General features: G+C 44.8%; 1 protein-coding gene across 3 annotated transcripts in view; it reads left to right on the top strand.

The window, feature by feature from the left end:
• The window catches only part of LOC309555382 (protein MTSS 1-like), a 336461-nt gene that overhangs the window by 224985 nt on the left and 88529 nt on the right, over window positions 1–22947 (top strand). For all 3 annotated transcript variants that reach the window (XM_082257372.1, XM_082257371.1, XM_082257370.1), the window contains exons 4-6: window positions 1457–1541; window positions 4622–4713; window positions 7954–8028. In XM_082257372.1, the coding sequence (XP_082113498.1) occupies window positions 1457–1541; window positions 4622–4713; window positions 7954–8028 (252 nt within the window). The remainder of the gene's footprint in view (window positions 1–1456; window positions 1542–4621; window positions 4714–7953; window positions 8029–22947) is intronic.

The following is a 22947-nucleotide window of genomic DNA, read 5'->3' as shown; positions in this document are numbered from 1 at the left end:
CACTTTTACTTAGGGGTGTACTCACTTTTGTTGCCAGCGGTTTAGACATTAATGGCTGTGTGTTGAGTTATTTTGAGGGGACAGTACAGTAAATTTACACTGTTATACAAGCTGTACACTCACTACTTTACATTGTAGCAAAGTCTCATTTCTTCAGTGTTGTCACATGAAAAGATATAATACAATATTTACAAAAATGTGAGGGGTGTACTCGCTTTTGTCAGATACTGTGTGTGTATGTATATGTGTGTTGTGTGTGTGTGTGTGTGTGTATGTATATGTGTGTGTGTGTATGTATGTATATATATGTATGTATGTGTGTGTGTGTGTGTGTATATATATATATATATATATATATATATATATATATATATATATATATATATATATATATATATATATATATATATATATATATATATATATATATAATATCATTTTTTTTTAATTTTTTTTTAGTTTGCACTAACATCCAAAGTTTTCACGACAAGCGTTTGGGTTGTGTCCCCTTTTTTCGGGGTCCAAGCAGTACTGCTTGGACTTTGAAGAAGGGAGAACACCCCGAAAGCTTGTCCTGAAAATTTGGATGTTTGTGCAAATAAAAAAAAGTGTCACGGACAGTACTCCACTCTTCCTGTACTTGCTGAAAATATTCTTAGCTTGGAGAAAAGAAAACGAAGGCTCCATTCACATATTGGTGTCTTGGATCACAGGCAGAATCGCCGTGATTCTGCCTGCGATCCTGAATCATTGCAATTCGCAGGTCGCCCGTGCGATTCCCATGACTTGCAATGGAACCCCAAACGCGGCGAGATTTTGCCACAATTGTCGCCCAATGAATCGCAGTAAAATCACGCAAACAGAATCGCGGAACGCCTGTCGCCCAAAAAAAAGTACAAGAACTTTTTTAGCGGCAGGCATCCCGCTATTCTGTTTGGGTGATTTTACCGCGAACCGTCGGGCGACAATCGCAGCGAAAGCGCACTGCGTTTGGGGTACCATTGCAAGTCATGGGAATCGCATGGGCGTCCCGTGATTTGCAGTGATTCGGGATCGATTCGGGATTCTGCCCGTGATCCGAGACGCCTATATGTGAATGGAGCCTAATGCAGCCTCCACATCTAAGGAATACAATATGTTACATTTTGTTCTTGGGTTTAGTTATCCCCTGAGCTATGCTTAGATGTTCTATGTTGCATGGTTTAGTTGTGTGCCTTTGCCCCTCCCACAATGATGATGTCACTTATGCCTGTGGCTCTCTGATGACCACTGTGGTCGGGCAGGACTGCGACTAATGAGAGCATCTCACTGCCAGTGACTTCAAGAGAGTGGAGATGGCAAAGTGTGAAATGATGCAAAGCTGACAGCGGTTTTGGGTAGAGTGGGGCTTTTAGTAACATGTAAGGTAAAGCCTTGTATAGTCTTGTATTTCACTCTAAAACTTTGTGTCTTTCAGGGGCAACAAGAGAAGTTGGTTCTGCTTTGACCCGGATGTGTATGAGACATCGCAGCATAGAGTCCAAACTGAGGCAGTTTTCCAGGTCTGGCAATCTAGTCTTCTCTTTTTTTATTATTTTCTATTCCTCATTTTGGACAGAGTAATGAGGGGTTAGAACCCCTGCCAGGTTTTATTGCTGCTGTTGTCCCAGCATAGTAGATTCACCCTCGCCATTGTCACCAGAGCAGAAAGCGAAGGTCACAAACACATAGTGATCCAACCTTAAGCCCCCCCCCCCCCGTTCACCCTGAATGCGGCTTCGAAATCGCACTACTTCAGCACATTTTCAAAGCTGCCCGTCAGTGCGATTTCATGCACAGTTGTCCATGCAAGTCACTCATGAAATCGCCAAAAATAGTGCAGGAGCCTTTCTCTCGCAGGACATGATTCGCAGTAATATCAACAGTTCCATTGCTGCCAATGGGGTGCGACTTGTCATGCAATTTGGAACTGTCAAAATGCATCCATGTGAACAGGGACTAAAGCAGATCCTCACAGCATCTGGGCACCAATAAGTGAAAACACTATCTAATATTCAAAGCAACCCCCCCCCCCCCCCGATCCATTCATGTCTTTATGCTGTAGTTTGTTGAGAAATCATTTTGATAAGCACCCCCCTAGCATTTGCAGGCTGTGGCCATCTTAAGTAAGGGCAAATTTTTATTGTAGCACTTACTTCCTGGAATTCTTCTGCCTTTAACTCAGGCATGCATGCAGGAGAGTGTGCTTAGGTGAGAAAACTCTCCTCCTCGCCTCCTGAAGACTCCTGGGATGTATGACCTCATTTTGCCTAGGCCTGGGAACCGAGATGTATGACATAATTTCTCCTAGGCCTGGGAACCGAGATGTATGACATAATTTTGCCTAGGCCTGGGAACCGAGATGTATGACATCATTTCTCCTAGGCCTGGGAACCGAGATGTATGACATAATTTTTCCTAGGCCTGGGAACCGGGATGTATGACATCATTTTTCCTAGGCCTGGGAATCGGGATGTATGACATCCTTTTTCCTAGGCCTGGGAACCGGGATGTATGACATCATTTTTCCTAGGCCTGGGAATCGGGATGTATGACATCCTTTTTCCTAGGCCTGGGAACCGGGATGTATGACATCATTTTTCCTAGGCCTGGGAATCGGGATGTATGACATCCTTTTTCCTAGGCCTGGGAACCGGGATGTATGACATCATTTTTCCTAGGCCTGGGAACCGGGATGTATGACATCATTTGCTGGATCGGGCTCAGATATGTATTTAGGGGGACTGCATACAAGTTTTTTTACCTTACTGCATACAATGCAGTAAGGTAAAAAAAAAATTTAGCATTTGGAATAACTATTAGGCCTTATGCACACGGGATGTTTATACAGCGGCTGTTTTTGGCGTCAGACTTTTTTTCTACAGCCAATAAACGCCCCAGCATGATGTTCTATGTGTCCATGCACACACAGGCTGTTATCAGCAGGTTATGGCAGGGGGTGTTTTCTGACTGGAAAAAAAAAAAAAAAACTAAAACGAGTGAGTTTTGAGTGGCGTTTTTCAGCTGTAAAAAAGCTCTAACTCTGATAAATGCCACAAAACGTCAAAAAACGCCAGTTGGCAGCGTTTTTTGGTGTTTTTGATTCCATCGCTTTTTTTAAGCCTGGGATGTGTTTGGAGGTGTGGTTCATGGAACATTGCCTGGGTTTACACTGGTGCATGCTGAACACCGCATAAACATAAAAATGCACCGCATTCCTGTGCACATCACATGTGACGTCTGTGCGATGCGATTTGAGCCAAATATTTTGTATGGCTCAAATTGTATCACATTTGCACCAAAATGTTGTAGGACCCTTTTTTTTCTCCACACTTAATCGCATTGCATGGGTGTGAACACCCATGTGATGCAATTCTGGCAAGTGCACTGCATTTTGCAATCTGTTTCTGGGGTATCATTCATGGAACATGAAGCCCTGTTGACATGAAGCCCTGTTGGCATGCGATTGGTCATGTCAAATCGCATGTCAAATCTGCCCAATGTGAAGGGGGCTTAATGTTCCATGAATTAAACCCTGAAACAGATTGTAAAATGCAGGGCGCTTGCCAGAGTTGCATTGCATGGGTGTTCACACCCTTGCAATGCGATTAGGTGTGGAGAAAAAAAAAAAGGGTCCTACAACATTTTGGTGCAAATGTGATACAATTTGAGCCAATGTCAAATCAGAGCCTATTGCTGGCAACGGCACCGGTTCACACTGAGGGCGGGTTTGAAATCATTCAGCTGAACGTGCACAATTTCAAACTCGCATGTCAGTACAAGTTTGGGGGCAATTTGACAGACGTCTGTACGGGTTCATGCACAGATGTCTGTTGAAATCGCCCTGAAGTCGCCAAAAGTAGTGCAGAAACTACTTTTGGGAATCGGTGTGGCGCCGCAAAGTCAGGGTTGCACAAATTCGGACAGTGATGTTGCCAGCAATAGACTCTGGTTTGGCATGCGATTTGACATGTCAAACCGCATGTCAAATCTGCCCAATGTGAACAAGGGCTTAATGTTCCATGAATGAAACCCTGAAACAGATTGCAAAATGCAATGAGCTTGACAGAATCGCATTGCATAGGTGTTCACATAGGGTCCATATTTGCACCAAAATGTTGTAGGACCCTTTTTTCCCTGCACCTAAATCTTATGGCATGGGTGTGAACACCCATGCTATGCAATTCTGGCAGGCATTGTATTGTATGAAAGTTAGAGTTACTAAAATAGCAGAGAGGTGATTTTTAGCTAAAAATGCCAAAACATGCTGAAAAACGCAAATGCAAGAAAGCTAAAAAAACTCTGAAAAACTCACTACAAAGCTACTGGCGTTTTTATAACCTTAAGGCCTTAAAATTGAAAATCCAGTCCATGGAATATCTCCATTATCTGCTGCCTATTTGTCAGCAGAACTCAATCATTAGATTTTGGAACGAATATTTTGCTTAGTATTTACTAATTACTGAGACAAAACGATGTAAATGTTCACTTACCTACCTGCTGTGCTTGATGTATGTTTAATCATGCATTTTATTTTATTTTTTTCATCTCTTGTTGGGGAATGAAGACGTTGATGACTTTTTATGTTTATTTTCCATCTCAGCGCACTGATTGACTGTCTGATCAATCCACTGCAAGAGCAAGTGGAAGAATGGAAGAAGGTTGCTAATCAGCTCGACAAGGATCATGCTAAAGGTAGCAATCACTGGAGATCAATAAAAGGTCTGCCATTAAAGGAGCTTTCCAATGATGGAGAAAATGTTTGAAATCCCTCCGGGGCCCGCTTGAATGCAATTGATTTTTTTTTTAAAAGGTGTGAGTGGGGAATTTTTGTCCCAGGGCCCCTTAAAAAACACTTTGGATTACACCTTGTTTTGGCAGAAAGTACTGGTTTGTACACTTCTGCTTTAATTTATTAAAGTGGTTGTAAAGGCTGAAGGATTTTACTTTCATGCATTTTATTCATGAAGGTAAAAAAACTTCAGTGTGCTGTTACCCCCTAATACCTAAACTCGATCGGAATCCAGCAATGTGCACATGAGCAGCTGCTCTCACAGGTCTCTGATTCCTCATTGGCTGAGGGACAGCAGTGGGAACCTTTGCTGTCAGTTACAGCCAGTGAGGAGGAAGTGGGGGCAGGGACACACAGAGCGGGGCTCGGAAGCGAGCACACCAGAGTGCCCCCATAGAAAGCGGCTTGCTATGGGGGCACTTGGAAAAGAGGGGGGACCTGAGAAGAGGAAGATCGGGCCTGCTCTGTGCAAAACCATTCCACAGAGTAGGTAAGTAGAATGTGTTTTTTTTTTTTTTTTTTATATTATTTTACCTTTTAATATAACTTTTAAGTTTTTATTAAGCCCAAACTTTTCTTTTCTTAGTTTTTGGTTGAGTAGTTAATAGTTAAGACCCCTGGTTGGGTCCTTTATGAGGAGAAAAATAACAAACCTGTTATACTTACCTGCCCTGTGCAATGGTTTTGCATAGATAAGCCTGACACTTTTTTCTTTTTGGGTCTCGCACCAATGGTCCTGGCTCCTTCCCCTGCTGAGTGCCCCCAATAGCAAGCCTCTTGCTATGGGGCACTCAAGCAGGCTTGCTCCTGAGCCACACTCTGTGATTCCATTAACACACAGAGTGTGGCTTGGCCGTCCCCCCTCTCTCCTCCTTGGTTGTCTCCTGTGATTGTCAGAAGCAGGAGCCAATGGCTCCTGATGCTGTGTGAGCCAATTAGGAGAGCTAGACCTAGAGGGCTGCTGCGCTCATGCACATTGCTGGATTGAGCTGGGGCTCAGGTAAGTATGAGGGGGGGGGGGGGTCTGAACCCAGAAGACTTTTTACCTTCATGCATAGAACGCATGAAGGTAAAAAATCTTGAGCCTTTAGAACAATTTTAACAATGTTGCAGTTAACCATCAGATCACAGTTGTATGTGCGCTTCTAGAAAATAATAGTAACGCACTTCAGTCCTTGGTAGAAGAGGAATTCCATTTAGTTAGCCAATATATGGCCCCAAGCCCAAACTACTTCTTATGTCACTGGCTGACATGGTACAACACTCTGCTGGTATTAGAATATTTGTAATAAAGGTAAAACAAATCCTTCTAATACCCTTTTCCTGATGAAAACACTGCTGTGGGTTGACATTGGCTGATGATGTGACCAGATACATGTAATCTCAGCTAAAGAGCCTGTTAGGACTGGCTAAGGTGACGTAAACTATTGCCTAGGCACATTGTCATACGACTGGCCACTATAGAAGTCTGGAGTGGTGTTTTCTGTAGGAGAGCCAAAGTTTTAATTTTGGTTTAATTTTTTTGAATTTTTTAATAATTCGGTTTAATTTTAATTAAATGTGAATTAATTCATTTAATTTTAATTTGGTTTAATTTTAAACCCCCCCCCCTTTTTATTTTTTTTTTTTTTTTTTTACATTTATCATACATGGAAGCAGAATAGGTACTGGGTCTGCTTTAAATAAAGTGATACTAACTAAACACATACTGTTTACTTAACATTATCCCTTTTTATTTCTATATATGAATGGTGGCACTGTAATTTTCATTTAAAAAAAAAATTCCTATTCGATATACAGCAGTCACATGACCCAGCTTTTTCCCAGCCTGTCTGTAGGGAATCCGTGGCAGGAGAAGCTTCTATTCCTCTGCTGCTGGTCAGATGTTCAAAATTATAATTAAAAAAACGGCCTTTGGAATACAGAGTAAGGGTCCTTTCACACAGGCTTTCCGCCCGGCGGACTTCGTTTTGCTCAGCGGGGATCGATCCGCCAATCCCTGCTGAGCAGGCAGATGACAGGTCTGTCTCTGCTCACTGTGCAGAGATGGGCCTGTCAGTGCCCCACTCTCCTCCATGGGAGATCAGATGAAAACGGACCGCTTGTCCTGTTTTCATCTGATCCGATCCACCAGATGGATGGAAAATTTGGTTTCCTTCCGTCTTGATTTTAAAGATCGGATTGAATAGCAGGGGGTGTAAGCGGACATGTCACAGCTGACATCTGCTGCTCCATAGAGGTGCATGGAGCATCCGATCAGGTCCGCCTGAAAAACTGAAAGGCGGACCTGTTCGGAAAGCCCCTGTGAAAGGACCCTAAAGATAAATAATATCCATAAACAGCCAGTCACACGCTGTCACGCCCCTCCAGCCTGTGTTTTAGAATAACAGGGAGGTTAAGCCTCCATTAATCTACATGTAATATCCCGCCCCGAAGGAGGAGGGAGGGAGTGGGCTGTTTACCACTGTGTACTTCCACATGTGCGACTCTATAGTAACCTGGGCTGGCTGCTCAGATGTGATAGGGAGGATATGCTCAACATAGAAACTCTCTGAAAACTGAGCATGTGCAGAACTGCCAACACTGCTCTGCAAAATCCCCAACTGCAATGGGGACATAGACTGAAGGTGAAGATAAGAGAGCAGCAGGATCAACCAGGTTTTCTGCAGAATACAGAAAATGAATCCCATAGAAACTGAGTGAGTATGGAGAGCATGTAATACAGCATTTATTATTGTTTTTTTATAAAATGTGTTTAGTGACACTTTAAGGCTTCATGTACACTAGCCTACATTGCGGTTTCTTGCGGCTGACTGTTAAAACGTTCCTATCCTGAATGTGATTCTGCCACATTCAGGAGAGGAAAGTTTAACCTCACCTAAACCCGGCAGCTCCCAAACTCTGCTCAAAGCTTATGTGTACATTGACACATAGGATTTTATTGAGTTGAGTTTAGAAGCTTTGGCAAGGAAAATGCCAAAAGCTCCTAAACTCAAGTTTAAGAGCTGCCAGTGTAGGCAAAGCCTAAAACTCCTGTTTTTAGAATAGAGGAATGCATGTACAATGCATTTCCTGCAGAAGAACACTACCCTGCAGACTGCTATTTGTGTGCTTTGCTAATATTACCTGTATTGTTCTTTCAGAATACAAAAAGGCCCGTCAAGAAATTAAGAAAAAGTCATCAGACACTCTTAAACTTCAGAAAAAGGCCAAAAAAGGTACGTTAACCTGCCGTTTTTGTAACTGAGAGTCTTTGCCCAAAGTGAAGGAAACCATAATAAGCCATCACCTAGACTTAACCTTAGACTCAATTGGCATACTGTATTTATTTAGGGGCCATCACAATATATGACAGCATGATCTTGTGGACAACTTGAATTCATAAAAGGACCGGTGTAGAGTTAGAAATCGCACACATATTGAGCAGCGCTACAGAATGACAAAGAAACCATACATCCCCATCCTCATTCTACCCTCATCCCCATTGGGTGAATGAAGCTCAGTCCCAAAGTCTGAGGTTAACCTCTTAGCAATAAAGGAAACCAGAATTAGATGGGCTTTTCCGACTAACAAAGGGTGGCTAGCATCCTCTTGATTACTGTGCTGATGCTTGGGCTCCTGGGAGGTATATTGACTTGCCAATGATGGATGCTGAGGATTGCCATGGATACCGGAACACTGCCCGGCTGGGGCAGTAAAGAGCCCCTGTCTGCATCTGCAGTTTACTAATCATTTTCTCTGCACGTGTCTCCTTCAGTTTCACAGCAAGCAATATGTTTATTACCAAGTTCCAGATGGGCTTTAGGGTTTATTTCATTCATTTCCTGTACGAAAATAATAATCCTTTCATTGTCAACAGAGGAGAGTCCTTTCTATTTCCAGATTTATATCTATAATAAGTAGGCCTCTCTATCCTGCTGACTGTACCCCTGGGGTGGCTGACAGTGAAGTTAAAGAAGTGAATTTGTAGGTTTGCTTGACTTCTCACAGACAGTAGTATAGTAAGTCATTATCCTCCCCTATAGCTCTTTAAAGACGTTCTGTAGTTTCCATGGCAACCATAGCCTGCATTTAATGACAAGAGATCCGCGGTCGCTTCTCACACTGCACAAATCCGCCGTCTGAACAGACTGCATCTGAAAGAACTGCCAATATTGGTTCTGCAATGTGTTGGGTTTTAAGAAAAAAAAAAAAACCAAACCTTCAAAAAATCTAAAACCTAAAAAAAAAAGAATGGAAATCTTTTACACGTTTTCAGTATAATGATGTACTTACTGAAGAAGTCAATCTTAGAATCTATGTATTCATGAATGTATTGATTAAAATACCATTTAAGGTTTTTTTTTAAACTGATATATGTGCAGTTGTCAATTTTTTATAGGACATATTTACCTTACCTTAATTTCATGTGAGACTGACAAATTCAATGCCTGCACACCATAATAAATTGAAAGCTGAGATAGAGAGTAGAGTGACTGATATAAGACCCGCAGCTTTTTATTGTATTGCATTTCTTGCACTGATAATATTGAGGTCATAGGTAGACCACATGAAAAGGGCAAGAATAGTTAAAGTTCCCTTGTGATCATACAGCCAGATCTACTGGCTGCAGGAAACTTGCTGGCTTTGCCTGAGTATGAGTCCCTTGATTATTTCAACTGATATCATGTGACCAACTGTCTTGGCTTCCAGGAGTCTCCTACAGTATCTCAACATCCTCAGCAATAATGTTTTAGGCTATTCTGTTATCTAGTCAGTGTGGTCAGAAAAAAAACCTGAAATGATATTCCAGAGGCACCCATTGGAGGGTAGTGGTGGGCCTTGAAGGTAGAAACATCCAACCAGTCTGGTAATGAAGAAACCTTTATGGCACTTTTCCACTGCAAGTACCAGCTCGGCTCTACTCGGCCCTGCTTAGCCCAGTTTGCTTTTCCACTGCTGGTACCGCATGGTACGGTGTTGGAACGGTTCGGTACGGTACAGTATGGTTTGCTTTTCCACTAAAGTAGTACTAAAGTTAAGTGGGTGGGATAACAACGCGGTGGGTGGGATTCTCTGACCAATCAGTGGCTAGTAGTGACTGCATGCAAAGGATTGTGGGATATGGTACCGGGTATGGTACCTCTTGGAACCACAATCGAGGTGGTACTGTTTTTGAGAGCCGTACCGTTCGGTTCCATGCAGTGGAAAAGCGCTGCCATACCGTACCGTAACGAACCGTTCCTACACCATACCATGCGGTACCAGCAGTGGAAAAGCACAAAAGCGAGCCGAACCGTTCGGTTCCATGCAGTGGAAAAGCGCCATTTGATAACACCCATGATGCGTTTTGTGACAACTTGTAATTTCCTCGGATAGCAGGTGCATAACACAGGGTATCTAGCTAGCTACAAGCAGAGCACTCGGCGATGAGCTTGGCTGGAAGTAGAGGGCTCTGATGACTAGCTACTCAGTGTTACGTGTCTGCTATTTGAGGACGTGACAAGTTGTCACGAAACGCAGCATGGGTGTCATTCAAATATAAAAATGACCTAATTACAAGATTTGTTGGGACGTTTCTTCTTTACGGTCCACCACATCTCCACAATACCCTCCAACAGACACCTCTGCAAGACTATTTTCAGGGTTTTCCCGTTCACCTGGGCTCCATACCACCATCCTGATGTCCCCAAAATGGACCTAGGATTAGCCCTAGAGCTTTGAGTGTGACCATCTCTACACTTAGCCAGCCAATCATGGATTTTTGCTGCAAATGAAGGAGAATCTCCCAAGCTAGGACCTAGATAGTGGTAGAGACTGGTGGGGATCAAACTGTGCATCATTCCGCCCAGGTTGGAGAAATGTAAATTGGAACTGCTCTTGTAGGTTCAACATTTAGTAGGAGATAGGTGTGTGGGTTAGGTGCAGCTTGTGCGGTGGGCAATGAACACACACAGTCCAAGTTTTGCAGTAACCATATATTGCAGAAAGGCTCAGCAAATACAAGAGGCCCAGCAAGGAGGCACACCTGACCAGAGCCACTTACAACAGAAACCGTGATGGATTAGCGATATGCAGAATAAAAGATGCTGACAGCATTTGCCACGAGCAGTGGAATGTGATCTGGCTGGTCCACACCCAAAAGGGAAGGCTTCCTGAGAGATAGACGTAGACCTGGCATCTTCCCTACTCAACTGGAACCTTTCCCCATCTCTAAGCACTGTCACTGTCAGACAATGATCCTTTCCCTAAGTTAGCCACTCACATCAAGGCTACCAAGCCTGGGAGCCAAAGTCTTTAATAGACTCAGCCTGACCCAAGATGGCCACTGGAGTCACATGGGGTGCCAGCATTCAATTAGATAGCTGCCTCCCTGTGACTGAGGAAATCATAGAGAAACCAAGTTCCTCTCAACTTCCTCCCCCCATCTGCATTGCCGCTGCGGTCAAGCGCCACCTGGAGTGGGGAATACAGACTGTACCTGCCTACTGGCGTGTACATAATGTCTGAATTGATATTGCTCAAACATAGTTTAGCAGAAGATTATCTAAAAACATGCATATCTCCTGTGATATACAGTGGATATAAAAAGTCTACACCCCCCCTGTTAAAATGTCAGGTTCCTGTGATGTAAAAAAAACGAGACCAAGAGAAATCATTTCAGATCTTTTTCCATCTTTAATGTGACCTATAAACTGTACAACTGAATTGAAAAACAAACTAAAATCTTTTTTCTTTTTTTTTTTTTTGGGGGGGGGGGGGGGGGGATAAAACTAAAAAACTAAAATAATGTGGTTGCATAAGTGTGCACACCCTCTTATACCTTAGGATGTAACTGTTCAGAATGAAGCAATCACATTCAAACTCATGTTAAATAGGAGTCAGTACACACCTGCCATCATTTAAAGTGCCTCTGATTAACCCCAAATAAAGTTCAGCTGTTCTAGTAGGTCTTTCCTGACATTTTCTTATACCCATCCTACAGCAAAAGCCATGGTCTGCAGAGAGCTTCCAAAGCATCGTCAGGATCTCATTGTTAAAAGGTATCAGTCAGGAGAAGGGTACAAAAGAATTTCCAAGACATTCGATATACAGTGCATCCAGAAAGTATTCACAGTGCTTCACTTTTTCCACATTTTGTTGTTACAGCCTTATTCCAAAATGGATTAAATTCTTTTTTTTTTTCTCAAAATTCTACAAACAATACCCCATAATGAGAATGTGAAAGAAGTTTGTCTTCTTTGAAAATGTATTAAAAATAAAAAAATGAAAAAATCCCATGTACACAAGTATTCACAGCCCTTGCGCAATACTTTGTTGAAGCACCTTTTGCACCAAATACAGCCTCAAGTCTTTCTGAGTATGATGCTACAAGCTTGTCGCACCTATTATGGGGCAGTTACTCCCATTCTTTTTTGCAGGACCTCTCAAGCTCCATCAGGTTGGATAGTGAGCGTCAGTGCACAGCCATTTTCAGATCTCTCCAGAGATTTTCAATTGGGTTCAAGTCTGGGCTCTGGCTAGGCCACTCAAGGACATTCACAAAGTTGTCCTGTAGCCACTCCTTTGTTATCTTGGCTGTGTACTTGGGGTCGTTGTTCTATTGGAAAATGAACCTTCGCCCCAGTCTGAGGTCCAGTGCACTCTGGAGCAGATTTTCATCAAGGATGTCTCTACATTGCTGCATTCATCTTTCCCTCGATCCTGACTAGTCTCCCAGTTCCTGCCGCTGAAAAACATCCCCACAGCATGATGCTACCACCACCATGCTTCACTTTAGGGATGGTATTGGCTAGGTAATGAGTGGTGCCTGGTTTCCTCCAGACATGACGCTCTCCATTCAGGTCAAAGAGTTTAATCTTTGTTTTATCAGACCAGAGAATTTTGTTTCCCATGGTCTGAGAGTCTTTCAGGTGCCTTTTTTGGCAAACTCCAGGCGGGCTATCGTGTGCCTTTTACTAAGGTGTGGCTTCCGTCTGGCCACTCTGCCATACAGGCCTGATTGGTGGAGTGCTGCAGAGATGGTTGTTCTTCTGGAAGGTTTTCCTCTCTCCACAGAGGGAGCTTTGTCAGAATGACAATCGGGTTCTTGGTCACCTCCCTGACTAAGGCCCTTCTCCCCGGATCATTAAATTTGGCCAGGTGGCCCGCTCTAGCAAGAGTCCCGCTGGTTCCAAACTTCTTCAATTTACGGATGATGGAGGCCTCTGTGCTCATTGAGACCCTCAATGCTGCAGAAGTTTTTCTGTACCCTTCCCCAGATCTGTGCCTCAGTACAATATTGTCTCAGAGGTCTACTGACAATTCCTTGGACTTCGTGGCTTGGTTTGTACTCTGACATGCACTATTAACTGTGGGACCTTATACAGACAGGTGTGTGCCTTTCCAAATCATGTCCAATCAACGGATTTTACCACAGGTGGACTCCAATCAAATTGTAGAAACATCTCAAGGATGATCAGTGGAAACAGGACTCAATTTTGTGTGTCATGGGAAAGGCTGTGAATACTTATGTACTGTACATGGGATTTTTTTCGTTTTTTATTTTTAGTAATGTTGCAAAGATTTCAAACAAACTTCTTTTACATTGTCATTATGGGGTATTGTTTGTAGAATTTTGAGGAAAATAATGAATTCTAATGCCAAGAGGCCTATGGCAACATTAAAGGAGCTGCAAGAATATCTGGCAAGTACTGGCTTTGTGGTACATGTGACAAAAATCTTCTCCTCCATATTCTTTATATGTCTGGGCTATGGGGTAGAGTGGCAAGATGGAAGCCTTTTCTTACAAAGAAAAACATCCAAACCCAGATAAATTTTGCAAAAACACATCTGAAAGCTCCCAAAAGCATGTGGGAAAATGTGTTATGGTCTGATGAAACCAAGGTTGAACTTTTTGACCATAATTCCAAAAGATAGGTTTTGGCGCAAAAACGACACTGCACATCACTAAAAGAACACCATACCCACAGTGAAGCATGGTGGCAGCAGCATCATGCTTTGGGGCTGTTTTCCATCAGCTAGAAAAGAGGCCTTAGTCAAGGTAGAGGGAATTTTGAACAGTTCCAAATACCAGTCAATATTGGCACAAAACCTTCAGGCTCCTGCTAGAAAGCTGAAGAGGAACTTAATCTTTCAGCATAACAACGACCCAAAGCATACATCCAAATCAACAAAGGAATGGCTTCACTAGAAGAAGATTAAAGTTTTGGAATGACCCAGCCAGAGCCCAGACCTGAATCCAATTGAAAATCTGTGGGGTGATCTGAAGAGGGCTGTGTACAGATGCCCACGCCATCTGACAGATTTGGAGTGTTTTTTGCAAAGAAGAGTGGACAAATATTGCCAAGTCAATCTGTGCCATGCTGATAGACTCATACCCAAAAAGACTGAGTGCTGCAATAAAATCAAAAGGTGCTTCAACAAAGTATTAGTTTAAGGGTGTGCACACTTATGCAACTATATTTTTAGGTTTGTTTTTTTTAACTTCCCTCCACCTAAAAGATTTCAGTTTGTTGTTCAACTGAGTTGTACAGTTTATAGGCCACAATAAAGGTGGAAAAACCTGACATTTTAACAGGGGTGTGTAGACTTTTTATATCCACTGTATGCAATCTGTATGGCATGTGTTATCTAAAATAACCTATTTTTATTATTTTATTTATTTTGGCAGCCATGTTATAAAGCCCCATTTCTCTTGTTTAGCCCATAGAGGAAAATCAATATATTCCCCCATCCACCCTAATAGCTTGGAGGGAGCAATCTTCACTGCTGGCTATTGTGTTCCAAGTATCCATGGTACCTGCGACTGCGTAAATATAATGGTACTGCATCTGATAGGATGCGCTGTTCAACCAATCATTTTGCACCCAGCTCAGTTGGTTTCTGAATCAATTTTGATGAGCCTTCAGGGCCATCCATGCCTCGAATTTTGGCTGAAATCTGAACCATCTGTGGCCAGCCTTGGGCTACAACAGACCGCCTGCAGAGTCCTTCAGCAGGATTTTGAAAGCTGTGTATAGGTGTATGCTCTTATCTCTGTTCTCTTCAGTTCTGAGAAGATCAATTCCACTCAGCTATGTGAAGAAAATGCTCTGTATTTACAGGACATCAAATAAGGGACCCCGGTGAGCAATTAAAAATCCTTCCCAGTGCTTGTCTATGTCCAATTTTACACAATCTTTAATCCATCCAATTGTCACTTGTGGATGCAAGATACATATCATAGAGGAAGCCGCCTGCAAATTGGAATAGCTTGGCTTAGCCTCTGAAAAGGCAATCGAAGCTTAGGATAATTGATCCGAAGGGATTTACACCTTCAAGCTGATTGCCAGTTTCCATTTTATAGAGTGACGGCAAAAGGCTTGCAAAGCATTCTGGGAGAGTACATTTAGAAAGTGTCAGACGCTCTTTATCTGTCATGTTTGAGTTGTATAATGTTCGAGAAGGGAGCGTATGTGACAGGGATTCAAACTATGGGATGAAATGTGTGCTTTAAAGGGAAAGTACAGTGCAAGGTACAAGGTGAAGTAGCCGATTTGTCATAGCACCCCCCCCCCCCCCCCCCATGATTGACATCAATGTGAAATAAAATATGCTCAAAATCCATCCATTTGCATGGTCTGTTCTGTAGTCGTTCACTCCATCTAATACATGGGTGTCCAACCTTTTGGCTTTTCTAGGCCACATTGAGTGTAGAGAAATTTTCTCGGGCCGCATACAAAATATATACTATAGTTAAGGTAAATAAGTAATAAAATGCCCCCCCCCCACTAATTTAACACAACTAGAGGATACTCAAATTAAATGTAATCAGTATACAGCGGTTTACTTGTTCTGAGAGATATTAAAGGAACACTCTAACCACCATGACCACTTCAGTGATTTGAAGTGGTCATGGTGGTAGGAGTCAGAAACACTGCACATGCTTGCCTTCTCCCCCCCCCCCCCCCCCCCTCTGAGGCAGCCTCTGCCTACCATTAAAAAAGGAACGGACGGAGGGCGCACCAGCCTAGCGCATTATCTTTAAAACAATTTCTTAAAATAAAATAGCATACACATTGTACTCACAAAACAACAACAGAGCTCTGATGAAGGGGGGACACCCCGAAACACGTAAGCGTTTTTTTGGAGGTCCACATCCCACCACGGCCTGCATCAGTAGAGGAAGCCCAGTGCAGAGTCTTGGTGGTCCTTGATTGCACATATTTGCCCGTGTTCCAACTTGTTTTGTGAGTACAATGTGTATGCTATTTTATTTTAATAAATCGTTTTAAAGATAATGTGCTAGGCTGGTGCGCCCTCTGTCCTTTCCTTTTTTTAGAGTCTGTTTGGGTTACCACGATCTGTTGAGAGTGGCAGCACAGCTGGGACTACGTCCATTCAACCTGAATCGCATTCTCAGGATACCTGTTTCAGGATAACCCCTCAAGCACAGGAGTCATTTGTCTTTTGTACTCTGCCTACTGTTAGTTGGAAGCCGCTGTGGCCGTGCCCCCGACCCGGCTTCCTTCCTCCACAGCAAAAAAAAAAAAAAAATTGTCAGGGGTCAGTGGGCTGCATGCGGCCCCCGGGCCACAGGTTGGACATGCCTGATCTAATACCAACAGCATACACGTGCACCTTCCATTGTGCAGCACCTGGCAGGGATAAAGCTTTAACCAATTTGGATATCCCCAGACTCCAACCTCTCCTTTCATCCCCACATCAAATCACTGTCCAGATTTTGCCACCTGAACCTCTGTAACATTTCCAAAATATGCCCCTTCTTAACCAACACCACCACCACCTACATGTTCTCTTTCTTGTTATCTCTCCTCTCAACTACTGCAACTCCTTCCCCATTGGCCTACCTCTACACAGGCTACCCCCTTCAGTCTAACTGCTACCATAATTATCAATATTTCCACTCGCTCAGTGTCTGCCACCCCTCTCTGCCAATCCCTCCACTGGCTTCCGATCGCTGAACAAATATCACATTCAAAATTTTAACAATATATAAAGCCATCCACAACTCTGCTCCCAGCTACGTCACCAACCTCCTTTCCAAGGCTTAGACTTGGATGAAGGAGCAGTAAAGCACTATCATTGTGTAACACTGAAAAGGAGGAAGGGAGCGTATATAATGAGCATATGTAATGAGCTTATATGGCTGCCCCTTTGTATCTTTATAATTACTAACAAAATATAGAAAGTTTTAATTTTTGTTTGTACATAAACACACACTAGTAACATAATTTACATCAAGCTCATCCCTTTACATTATATTTCATAATAGAATTAAGGTGATTGTAAAAGTTACATTTTTTTTTTTTTTTTAATAAACACGTTATACCTGCCTGCTCTGTGCAATAGTTTTGCACAGAGCAGCCCTGATCCTCCTTTTCTTGGGTCCCCGACCGCTGCTATTGGCTCCACCCCCCCCCCACCCATCCTGCTGAGTGACCCCATAGCAAGCCGCTTGCCATGGGGTCACTCTGCATGCTTGCTTTTGAGCTCCGCTCTGTGTGTCCATAAGACACTCAGAGTGGGGTTCAGCCCTGCCTGCTGCTCCCTCCTCACTGGCTGTGATTGACAGCAGCAGGAACCAATGAGAAGGGGGAGAACTGGGAGAACCTCTGCTCTTATGCACATCACTGGATCGAGATTTGGCTCAGGTGAGTATAAGAGGGGGGCTAAGGGGGGAGCTGCATGCAGAAAGTTTTTTTATCTTAAAGGGGAGTTTCACCCAAAAGTGGAACTTCCGCTCATCTGCTTCCTCCCCCCCTCTGGTACCACATTTGACACTTTTCAGGGGGAGGGGGGGAAGGGGGTACCTATTTTTGACAGGTACCCTTCCCTAATTCCAGGAGACAGCACCGCGGCGCCGTCCCTCTGAAGTTCCGTCCCCTTCTCCTTCCCCGCCGCCGAGGTCAATAAAATTGCGCAGCGTGCTTTGCGCAGTCCGGAATTGGCTGTGAAGCCAGAAGGCTTCATTGCTGGTTTCCCTTAGAAAGAATGGCGGTGGCAGCACCCAGCAGCCGATCTGAAAATTGGCTGGGGTGCCGACATTGCGGGCTCCATGGACAGGTAAGTGTCTATATATTAAAAGTCAGCTGCCGCAGTATTTGTAGCTGCTGACTTTTAATTTTTTTTTTCCCAGCTGGAACTCCTCTTTAATGCATACCATACATAAAACGGAATCGTACAAATTTCAGGAGCCAGCTGACCTTGTCTAGCAATTGAGTGCGCTTTCAATTACAATAATAATCATTTATACTGTAGCTTAACTGTTATGCACACTCTGGTGTTGGGAGACATTATGAGAACAGGTAGTTGACAAGGCAGCAGCTGACCCCTAACATTTGAAATAATACTTAAATAAGGCTTTCTCTGTCGCTCATTGACAGACGTAGTCCTCGTTGATTAATAACCACTCGGGTTATGCTGCCCTCTACAGGAGTAGGACTAGACAGGAAAGAAAACGTTCTGGTCACACCCTAGGGGCAGTCCCAGAGGGTATATCCTCTCACTTCCTGCTACAGCAAATCAGTTTTTTTCTGTCTAGTTAGGAGTAAGGACCTAGATACCTTGCTAGGATCTTCGGTCCTGGCAGGATTTTTTTCTTAGAAGATTTTTAGACAGCTTTTTTTCTCCAGTGTTCCTGTGAGATCTTCAAGCAAGAAAGCTGGAACTGGACGACGGGCTGGATGTTGAGATCCAGTGGTCACCCCAGTTCAGCCTAGGAGCGCGTGCAGGCCATAGCTCCGCGCTGGGTCGGCCGCGACATAGTCCCACTGGACGGGGACTGACCCTGCGAGTTAAACGTCTCACTTAAACGCCAATGACCATTAGTCACGGCGTCCGTATTGGTCGACAGCCCTCCCACCCCGGTGGAGAGGGGTACTGTCAGGAGTGGCGCCCGCCTGGTTCCGGTATGGTGAGTAGTATGTTCCCCCTTTTCCCCCTGACGGGTTTTGTGGTGAACGTGGGCCCCTCTCTGAAATGGTAAGGATGGGTCTCCCCTCTATCCTATAACATGTCACAGATCCCCCTATTTGAGTGTGATTTTTGTGAACAAGATACCAGGAGGCTTGGTTTGGGAGCTGACAATCTAATGTCATTTCAAAACTGTAAAGATGACTGAAGTCAGTGGCAGTACTAGAATATTACTGTGGTAGCATAAGGTATCCTACCTGTCAGAGGTGTTCACAGGGCGATGTCTATGTATGTATAACTGCAGTCCAGATCGCATTCCTCCAGCAAGGGCAGGCACGGACCGCATGCGGCCCGCCAGAGTCCGGTACCGCCGGCCAGGCTGATCACCATCCAGGGTGAAGTTTGGGGGGCCGATGCACTCCCGCAGGCCGCTAGGCCGAATACAGCATCCCGCAGGCCGCTGCTAAGCCGCCGCTATCCTAACAGGCCGCCGCCATTTTCTTGCAGAGCACACGAGGCCGCCATATTGGCGTAGCCTCGTGTCTCCAGTATGGGGGCGGCCATGTTTGAAGTGACCAAACACCTCGTGGAGCCAGGGGGAGGCGCCGGTAGGCGTGTTAAGGGGCTGAGCCGCCTCCTTTACCCAGGAAATAGGGCCAAAGACTTCCTGTCTGTAACAGGACAGCACTGAGCAAGCTGATGAAAACTTCTGTGCATCAGGGATGAGCCTTGGGGTCTCTCTCTCTCTCTGTGGGGTCCAAAAAGGCAGGTAACACTGAGGGGCGCTGTTGCGACTGGGGGACACAAAAAAAAAAAAAAAGTTTTTTACTTTGTCATTTTTTGTCGCTGGCAAGTGTCTTGTATAATCATTGACCCTGCCGCATAGGTATCCCCACCTGATCCCCCTCAAGGTGGCCGCAGGACCCTCCAGTACCCCACTTGTTTTTAATGCATTATCGGCAGTTTTGGAGTCTTTGGTATCCCGGGTGGAGGTGGCCTGTCAGGGACGGGGGTCAAGAAGCAACCCCCGCCTACCCCTATTGTTTATCTGATACTTCAGATACGGATTCGGAGCTGGTCAATGCAGCTGCAGGTCCCTCTTATGGGGCTGTTGTCTCAGGTAATGTCTCCTCAGCAGTGAGGAGAACGTTTCTGCCTCCACCATAGCACAAGAGTGGTGGATGCACTAGTTGTGTCCGTCCGGGAAACCTTTAGTCTTGAGGTTACACCGGCAGAGGTAGCTGAGACTGAAATTCCTTTTTGGTACTTGTTAGCCTAAAAAAAAGGGCGAAGGATTTTCCTTTACCCAAATGGGGTCGTTTTGAAACGAACCCCTGTTATTTCCTAACGCATGGCTAGGCGCTATCCGTTTGAGGAATCCCTCTTTAAAGGATAGACGGTACCTGCTGTCTTGCCACAGACTGTTAGGTTAAAGAGGACCTCGTAGCCAACGAGGACCTTCCCTTTCTGCTCATAAGGAGTTGTTCGTTCCGCGAGGGCGGGCGATAAGGCGAAACCCTCCAAAGTCCCTTTAGAGGGGTTTCAAAGGGCGCTGGTCGGCTAAACAAAAAGTCCGGCTCAGCCAAGCCTGAAAAATACAGCCTGATGCGCCCCTACCCATCTCTGGGGTGGGGGGAGATCTTCACCGGTTTCCGGATCCATGGCTTGCCAGAACCCCAGACTAAGGGGTTTGCGAGGTCATACGGTCAGGATACAGGATCGAGTTTCGATCGCTTCCACCGGTGCGATTCTTCCCTTCTAACATTTAACGGTTTCAGGGGTTCTATTCGAACCTGTTCACAATGCCCAGGAAAGAGGGCAAGGTGCGTCCAATTTCTGGACTTGGGGAAAAATAGAGTCCATCCGAACAGTGGTGGCCTCCCTGCATCAGGGGGATTCCTGGCGTCCATAGACATTTAGGATGCCTATCTTTATATCCCCATCATCGCAGGACATCAGCATTTTTCTTTGCTTTCCCACATCCCTGGTTCCCACCAGGAGACTGAACTATCTGGGCCTAAGGTTGGATACATCCTGGGCAAGAGGGTTTCTCCTTGCGGAGAAACTCCAGAAGGTTCAGTCAACGATTCGGATGTTGCTGTCCGTCGATTGGCTGGGACGAATGGTGGCCTTCTTAGAGGCAGTACCGTATACCCAGTCTCATACCCGAATTCTCCTGAAGGAGATTCTTTTCTTATGGAATCAGAATTCCGATTTCCTGGACAATCGGATCCGGTTGGGCGAGCGGACCAGGGAGCCTCCGATGCTCAACCAGGGGAAGTCATTCCTTCCGATAGTATCCAGGTTACCAATAGGGTATCGGAACTGAGAGCGATCAGATTTTGTCTGATTTACTGGACCGAGCAGCTCTAGAGCAGCCCGATTCTGATCCAATCGCACAATGCCACGGTCGTGACTTATGTCAAGAAAGGGGCACTTAGAGTGTCCTGGTGGCCATCGAAACGACTAGCATCTTTCGTTGGACGGAACGGTTTGTTCCGGATCTCCCCGCAGTGTTCACTCCGGGAGTGGGAAATTGGCAGGCAGATTATTTCAGCCGTCAGATTCTGGATCAAGGGGTATGGCCTCTTCATCCAGAGGTTTTTTTCACTAGCTGTCCCTTCATTGGGGCACCCCGGATGTGGATCTGTTGGCACCTTGGCTCAACAGGAAGGTGCGGAGGTTTGTAGCTCGCACCCGCGATCCTCTAGCGGACGCAGCAGAAACGCTGATCGCCCCGTGGGGGCAGTATCAGCTACTGTATGCCTTCCATCCTCTCAAGTTACTGCGGGAACTTCTGTGCAGGATAGAGGTGGAGGGAATTCCAGTTATTCTGGAAATTCCGGACTGACCTCGTCGAGCCTGGTACGCCGACTTGGTGAGGCTAGTCGCGGACGCTTCAAGGGTCAGGTTTCAGCGTTAGCAATCTTCTTTCAGGAACTTGTGACTAATCATTCCTTGGTGCGGAATTTCATCCAGGGGGTGTGACATCTGGCTCCGCCAGTGCGTGCACCCTTACCGCTTGGGATCTTAATTTAGTGTGGTTGGTTCTTCAGAAACTTCTCTTTTGAAGATATTAGGGAGATTCCCTTGCTTACATTATCCCAGAAGGTGGCCTTCTTGGTGGCCATTACTTCTGCACGCAGGGTGTCAGAACGGGCCGCATTATCTTGTCGTTCCCCAGATCTGGTGGTTCATAGGGATAAGGTGGTTCTTCTTCCGAATCCATCCTTCCTTCCTAAAGAGGTTTTCAGAGTTTTCATCTGAATAAAAATATTGTGTTACCTTCCCCGTGTCCTAGACTAGCCATCCTTGGGAGTTTGCATTACACTCCTTGGATGGGGTTCAGACAATCAGGGTACACTTGACTACTACGAACTTGTTTTCGATCACGGATAACCCTAAAAGGGGGTTGCCTGTGGCTGCCGTGACCATCTCTAGATGGACCAGTCAGACGGTAGTACAGGCTTATTCTATTAAGGGTCAGAATCCTCCGTTCCCTGTTAAGGCGCACTCTACTCGGGCGCCTAGTGTTTCCTGGGTCTTCCGCCATCAGGCGTCGGCGATCCAGGTTTTCAAGGCGATGACTTGATCGTCGGTTCATACCTTTACATCATTTTATAAAGTTGATGCGATGGCATCGTCAGATGCCTCTTTTGGCCGCAAGGTTCTGCAGGCCGCAATCTGAGGAGACTGTTGGTCTATCTCAAGGGTTTGTTGGGTTTTTTCACTTAGGTCTCATCCTTTTGCTCGATGAGTCCTTGATGCTTCTGGTTGGCTCCGGTTGGGCCTTCTGGATTTTGATTTCGGTTAGCCCACCCCTCATTTGTGGTACTGCTTTGGGACGTCCCGAGTTGTTGTTAATCAACGAGGACTACGTCTGTCAATGAGCGACAGAGAAAAATGGATTTTTGTAAGATCTTACCGTAAAATCCTTTTCTCTTAAGCTCATTGACAGACGTAGTACCCGCCCCTCTGTTTTTGAGTTGGGTTGGGTTAAATTCTCTAAACACTGCTTTGTGACATAACTGATTTGCTGTAGCAGGAAGTGAGAGGATATACCCTCTGGGACTGCCCCTAGGGTGTGGCCAGAACGTTTTCTTTCCTGTCTAGTCCTACTCCTGTAGAGGGCAGCATAACCCGAGTTGTTGTTAATCAACGAGGACTACATCTGTCAATGAGCTTAAGAGAAAAGGATTTTACGGTAAGATCTTACAAAAATCCAATTTTTTACAGTTATG

The sequence above is a fragment of the Pelophylax lessonae genome (assembly GCF_965119305.1).
Source record: "Pelophylax lessonae genome assembly, chromosome: 5".
Classification (NCBI taxonomy): domain Eukaryota; kingdom Metazoa; phylum Chordata; class Amphibia; order Anura; family Ranidae; genus Pelophylax; species Pelophylax lessonae.
This window is presented reverse-complemented; position numbering and strand designations above follow the sequence as displayed.